The sequence below is a fragment of the Thermobia domestica genome, chromosome 3, assembly GCF_964235325.1.
Source record: "Thermobia domestica chromosome 3, izTheDome1.hap1.1, whole genome shotgun sequence".
Classification (NCBI taxonomy): Eukaryota; Metazoa; Arthropoda; class Insecta; order Zygentoma; family Lepismatidae; genus Thermobia; species Thermobia domestica.
In genome coordinates, this window is record NC_137456.1 from 276,903,160 (window position 1) to 276,910,457 (window position 7,298).

At 35.4% G+C, this 7,298-nt stretch overlaps 1 protein-coding gene across 5 annotated transcripts in view; it reads left to right on the forward strand.

The window, feature by feature from the left end:
• The window catches only part of LOC145681081 (uncharacterized), a 118,493-nt gene extending 113,629 nt beyond the window's left edge, over positions 1-4,864 (forward strand). For all 5 annotated transcript variants that reach the window (XM_081752449.1, XM_081752451.1, XM_081752450.1 and 2 more), the window contains one exon: positions 1,721-4,864. In XM_081752449.1, coding sequence (XP_081608575.1) covers positions 1,721-2,515 — 795 coding nt within the window. In that variant the 3' untranslated portion in view covers positions 2,516-4,864. The remainder of the gene's footprint in view (positions 1-1,720) is intronic.
• The last annotated feature ends 2,434 nt before the right edge of the window (positions 4,865-7,298 follow it).

Here is a 7,298-nt window from a genome sequence, read left to right on the forward strand (position 1 = left end):
ATTTTCACATCTCTATCAAGCGCACTATGTCTCATCCCGCAACTCGATTCATCCATTTCGACCCTTTACTTGTCAGGAATTTTCATTTCATATGGTAAGAAATTTAGTTAACCATTAACTGTTAATCGTGAAATTTTTTCTTATATTGATTATCAATTAAAATTTCTGAAAAAATAATTCATTAAATTAAAGAAGTATTTCGTTTCATTGTGTGAAACTACGGTAAAAAATTTCAAACTATGGGAATTCAATACACAGACTTGAACTAGTACACCTATAACTACTGGTTGTAATAGATTAGTAAGATCAAAAATAGAATCTGGTCCTCGGAATCCATATCAAAAAGCTATTACTCGTTATGACCTGGTGTTTTTATTATATGACGATACTTCCGGTTTGAATAGATGGTTAAAGGAACAGATGGAACCTACTGTTGGAAACCTGAATTCTTTGAAAAGAAATTGTATATCGATCTCTCACCGTTTTTGCTATGCGGAAATCAGTATTAAAACCGGAAGTAGTAGTAAATTTTAACCACTTTCGGTTTTAGTAGCGTGTTTCGGTTTGTGATGATATGTTCTCATGACAATCTGAATCAATTGTAGAAAACAGCTTATCGCTATTCTTACCGGCTTTGTTCTGTGGCGATAAATGTGGCAACTGAAAATGGTTAATTTGAACGACTTCCGGTTTGGATAGAGGGTTAATGGAGAAACCGAAATTATTCTTGGGAATCTGAATCAAATTACAAAAAACCGCATCGCGGTATATCGTACCGTTCTTGCTGTATGAAAATCAGGATAGAAAACGAAAGTAGTAGAAAATTTCAACCACATTTGGTTTTGGTAGTGTGTTTGGAATAATCACGAAACGTTGCCTTGAGACACTGAATCGTTTGTAGAAAATAGCTTCTTGCTATCTGTTTCCAATTTCGTTGTATGTCGACAATGTTGAAATCTGAAATGGTTGAACCACTTCCGGTTTGAATAAAAAGTTATCTGAAGAGATGGAACCTATCTTTGAGACGTTGAATTGATTGCAAAGAACATGTCGATATTTCTTACTGCTTTTTCTCTGTGGAAATTAGTATTGAAACCGGAAATAATATTAAATTTGAATTTCTTCCCTTTTTGGTAGTGTTCGAAATAGTCATAGTACGTTGGTTTGAGACTGAATCGTTTGCAGAAAAAGGCTTTTTGCTGTCGGTTACCATTTATGGCGATAAACGTTGAAACCGGAAATGACTAATTTGAACTAATTCCGCTTTGAATAGAATTAACAGGGGAGGTGGAACCTATCCTTGAGACGTTGAATCGATTGCAAAGAACCGCATCTCAATATCTCAGTTTTTGCTTGAAAGTTATTGTTTAATACCTGTTGACAGACAGGCAGTCGGACGGACGAAGCTATTCTGTAAGACTTTCGATACTTATTCATAGGATAGTTTAGAAGTCTAAAATTAACAATTCTTAACTTATAAATAATAGATATTTTTTTTTAACAAGGCCTTGTTTTCATACACTGTGATTCCAATGGTGGATTGTAATTTTGAAACCTTGAATTGCAGACATTTTCTATTTCATAGTAAAACTTAATCACGACGTCCAGACACGTAGTCTTCTCGTTTTTTTTTTTCTTAAATTTGAATTTCAGTATAATTCACTATTAAAAGGGAATAACCTAACTTTTTATTAATATATACCCTTTGTTTTTCTTATAGGATAGTAATGGTGGCGTGAGCTCTGAACAGTTGCGTGATATATGGAAAATCTTGGAATGCCCAGTTTGTTTGGAAGTTGTGTTACCACCTATTGTCCAGTGCGAGCAGGGGCATCACATTTGTAAAAACTGCCGACCAAGTGTGCCTAGTTGCCCATTATGTAAGAAGCGAATTGGTAACACAAGAAATTACGTTGCAGAGTCGCTTGTACAGAAGCTACCTTTACCTTGTAAATATAGGGTAGAAGGCTGTGCAGCTACGTATTTGCACAATCAGAAACAAGATCATGAACAGCAGTGTTGCTTTAAGCCGTATAATTGTCCAGCCCAGAGTTGTAAAATGGTAGTTAATCGAACAACAATGTTGAATCACTTCTCCATCGTGCACAAGGATGTAGATAGGCAGCGTGATGTATTTACCCAGCGGCGTAAGTACGAACGAAGTTGGATCGCCAACATGGATATGAAATTCCACATGAAGGCTATCGAGATAATGGAATGGGGACTCTTTATACACAAAGTAGAAGTGTTAGAGGATGGGGCATGGTGCTTCCTGGTTCAGATGGTGGCCGTTGCGGATGAAGCGAAAGATTACCAGTATAAAGTGAAAGTATTTGATTTCGAAGGTAAACATAAGGTCTCCTACTTTGGGCCAGTACAGTCCCTTCATGCTAGCAGCGCTAAGTTAATTGCAGATTCGGAATGTTTAGTTATAAGCAAAGTTTTAATGGAGAGGTTTACACAGAAGTCCAAACTCTTTCATTGTAAAGTAGTAATAAGAAAATCGAATGGCTGATTGAGAAAATGATCTTAAATTGTGAGGAGGATGGCATATTTATGTATCTTCGTGCTTCCAGTTGCTGGAAAATTAGCCCTTTGATCACTCAGTATAGTGCTAGTAAGTGTTTATTAATTCAGATGAAATATTCTAATTTTCTATGTCTTTTCAAAAATCTCTAAAGTGATTGCAAGGCTTTTATGTATTTACTAGAAAGTTCTTGCTATTTTACTTTAGAATTATTGCTTTGTTGAGACTTCCATTGTTTGAAAATATTACTTATTTATACATGTTTAAGAATATTTAATATTAAGCGATAATAATTTGTTCTATCTCTCTGTCTCTCTCTAAAGTGCACTTCTGTGTTTTCTCTCACACAGTTACATATGATCGACAGTATTGTATGTGTGTTCTGTTGTGAGCGTTTGGTCTTCGAAATGAGAACGAGATTTTTGTATATTTGATGTTACGTGTTAGGAAGTTTCAAATTAACCTTAACTGTGATAAATTATATCGTCTGTGATATCCACCTACATATGTAGAGGTAGCAAACACTACTTTGGCACTTGATGTAAAATACAACATGGTGATGAACCATTGCACTGATGCTAATGTAATATCAGTTGAGTGATAAATTTCATGTGGCTTTTTAGAAAAATGTAATTCTATAACTAAGCAATTGGTTGAATGGAAGAGTTGACTTTTTTTCCCCCAAACTTTCTGAAAAGGAATTCTATTTTCATGCTTTTGGGCTGGTATAAAATTATATGTTAAAATGCACTAATGTTCAGCAAGAAAATGTAAGTTACAGCAAGTAATGATATTGAAATAGTTTGCTTATTTTAAGAAATGTGATTACAATTATTTAATTTGATTAAAAAGAAATTATTATGTGAGACTAATGTGAAATGATGCGTAACAATAAAACAATGTGCTATAGAAGAACTTAGTCTTGGTTTTAATTGTAAGTAAATTAGGCTTTGATCACTGAAATCTGATCCCTATTAGTTAGTTTGTAGCGACGAGTGTCTACATTTATTGCTGATTGATTTTCGCATTCCTAAATACAGTGAAACTTCATTAATCCGGACTCCGATAAGCTGGAACTCGCTTAATCGGGCAGGCGGAAGAAGTGCTAGGTTTTAAATGTGACAAGAAGTCAACATTGCATTCAATACATAGATCCATGACAGTTAAGAATATTATACGGTATTTACCTAGTATTGTGGATATTGAAATGCTCAACAGATGAACATGAATAAATGTCCAACTGAAGCAGAATTTGTTTGATTTCACTGCAGCTGTAACATCACAAAACTTGACCCACTTTTGTACCACATCATTGTTGTACATTATTGTAAACAGAGTATAACATATGTATTGTTTTACATTTTACTGTATAGTAATACATGTATTTAGGCCTACGTTCATTAAATGCACCATAATAAACGTGTTTTGTTGCGATAAACAGAGTTTTAAACCACTTTGTACTGTTCTGTTAGGTTATTTCACTTAATGGTCAACTCATCCCCCTAATTTGTTCGAATTAACGAGGTTTTACTTTAATTATGTGAATTCGTTCTAATTATTGGTTTAATTAATTAATTAATTAATTTTTTTTGTTAATTGCACCTATATGAATATTGTATTATATTCATTCACTACAAACTTGATATTAATAAGCAGGGCTGGAAATGTTTAAAAAGAAAAAAAAACTTTTTTGGTGGAATGAAAAGTATCTTAATTAAAAATTATACTTGCATCACAAACAATTTTAGTATTTTTGTACCAAATTCTAAAAATATGTCTTTAATTGAACATCAAAAATGTAAATGAGCGTCACAATGTAACCTTCTATTTGTTGGCATTTCAAAGTATGGACGAGTGAAATGAAAATTAATTAATCTCACTGTTGAAAATGTTAGATTTAAAAAGAGTATGTGAGTATGTTACTGGCAAGTAAGGAAAACTACAAAATAAGATTTGAGTTGATAAATTCCATCAGTTTTTCTACAATAAAAAATTCTGTGCTCTCTAACGCTACATTTGCTATGGATGATATCTTTTCTAATATTGGCTCAAGCTTTTTCATTTTAGCAAAGATAATTTGTGATCTTACTTACGTGAAAAATTTCGTAGTTTTAGGAAATTTATTATAAGGGAAGTTCCTCTAAGAGCGCGCGGCCTCTAAGAGTACGCTCAACAATTTGCCAGATCTGGGAACGCTGTACGATGTTTGTTTGTATTCCTGCAGAAGCGTCGTTGTATGAAAGGTGGTTGTACGCAAGTTGTCTGCTGCCTGCATCTGTGCCCTACGTTTTATTGGTAAATAAATATTTTTGATACTTCCAGTGTAATAATTGAGTTCCCACTAATTAGTGTGTGTAGTTGAATACAGATATATTCTGTTTCTAAACTTAGTATCAAATATTAGGTGTCACAATCAAGTTTGGGCATAAGGCAGATAATACCATCATATCTGGAAATTAATACACATTTGCGATAGATTTGTAAAATGAGTGCGATTCCTCTAAGAGTACGCATTTTCTTTCCTTCAAGAGTACGCGCGCTCTCTTGGGGACCGGTGATGCCGTACTTTTGGAGGACTGTGTAGACAATTGAATTTGACTATCAGAAAAGAACACCTTGTCAGATTCTTTTCCAATTCTGACACTGCGGGGTTACTTTGAGGCAAAATGAATAGGTTTCTCTAATATAAACAATAGCAGTCTGCATCGCTGTTGATTCGCATAGCCCGAGAAAGTAGGTAGGCCTAAATATGATGTGAATCGCTGGCGATTTACATGGTTCACTGAAGTAATACTAATGTGAAATCACCAATGATTTACATTATAGCAATGTGAAATTACGCTATTCCTGAAGTGAATGAAATAGGACAAAATCTCAGAAAAGTGGTTATGATTACTTTTAGGATCAGAAAATGACAAATTTGAACCTACTGCATGCGAACTAACCTCGGAAAAGAGTCAACTAACATACTGCAATGATTTTTTAATGGTTTTTGTTTAGCTACAGTTTCTTTTTTTAATTTTTTCCAAAAACTGCCCCAACGTCCGTGCGACAGATAAAGCCAACATTCAGCCCTCTGCAAGAACAAGAATTGGCTTAGTACGTAAGGGACCTTGATTCTATGCTTTACGGTATCACATGCCAACAATTGATGGACTTTGCGTTTGGCTATGCAGAGAGAAATCAGATCAACAGAACTTCAAGAGAGAGAAGAAGAAAGCCGGAAAGAATTGGATATATGCATTTTGCAAAAGGAATAATAACATTGCGCTCACCGGAGAAATGCAGCCTTGGAAAAATAATTGACTTCAACAAAACTCAATACACGATATTCTTTAGCAACTTTCAGGCAGTGTTACAAGACAAACAATTTCTCTCTCATAGAATGTTTAATATGGATGAAAATGGAATTTTAACTCTCCCAAATAAAATTCCAAAAGTACTTTCGCCAATCGGTAAAAGGCATGTGGGTAAAGTTGTCTAGTTAGAGGGGACAGACGATTAATGTTCTCTGTTACATGTCTCCAACTGGAGTTTACGTGTCTCCAGCCATCATATTTCTCAGAAGTAGAAGGAAAATAATGTTGAATGAAGATGGACCTGAAGGAACTTTACCTCTGCTCTCAGATTTTGGATACATAACCAGCGAACGTTTTTCGGATTGGTTGAAACATTTCTCTCACTTCGTGAAGCCAACTCAGAATGATGAAGTGTTGCTCGTTCTTGATAACCACACCACACACTAAACTTTGGAAGCAGTGCTGTATTGTAGGGATAATTACATTACTTTTTTTTCTCTTTCTCCGCATGCAAGCCACATGCTGCAGCCCCTTGACAAGGGGTTTGGACCTCTGAAGACTGCCTTTGCAGCTGAATGTGACAAATGGATGGTCAACAACCATTGATCACCCGTGGGAAGAATAACACAAAGGGACATTTCCGGCATCATCCACATTGCATACGAAGGAATTGCAACAATTGAGAAAGCTTGGAGTTCGTGTAAGCTACAGGGATTCACTCTTTCAATCCTGACGTCTTGAGCGAAGTAGACTTCCAACTTTCGGCACTGATCGATCAACAACTGTGCTCTGCTGACAGCGAAGAGAATGGTGCAACAACACCAGATGTTCCAAATGAACCAGTAGCAGTACATCGTCAGCATGTCTGCCTCTTCCTAAACACTCAGGTGCACAGAGCAGGGAAGAAGTCTGAGATTATGACGTTTCCACCGTTTAAAAACAAGCTTGAAGCATCCACAGAAGTAACTTGCAAGAGGAATAGGCCTAACGATTAAGTTGATACCAAGACTGAAGGAAGATATCGTGTTTCTTCAGAAAAACCACGATCTTCACCCGAGAATTACTTCTGCCCTGGATGTGATGAGCAGTACACGCAACCCGTCATCAAGGTTTAGGTGAGTGTCATGCCTGCAGGAAGTGGTGGCATGAGGCCTGTTCAAATTATGAGGGCCTCGGGGTTTTTAAGAGTGACAGCTGCTAATGATCATATAAATGTCAGATTTTAGATGCATAATTTTATTGTAATGTTCTATTTGTTTTATTTGCGCATATAAGTTTCTGTTTAGTTTAAAGGCAGTGTCAATTATACTTTGGTATAATTTGGCAGTTTTCAATTTTATTTCGTAATTGTAATTGTAATTGCAGTTTTCAATTTTATTTTGTAATCTAGGTCTTGGTTAATTGTAGGCTATCTTTTGGTTTCCCTCATTATCAAGAATTTGAATAATTTTGATGTTACACTTATATTTGTA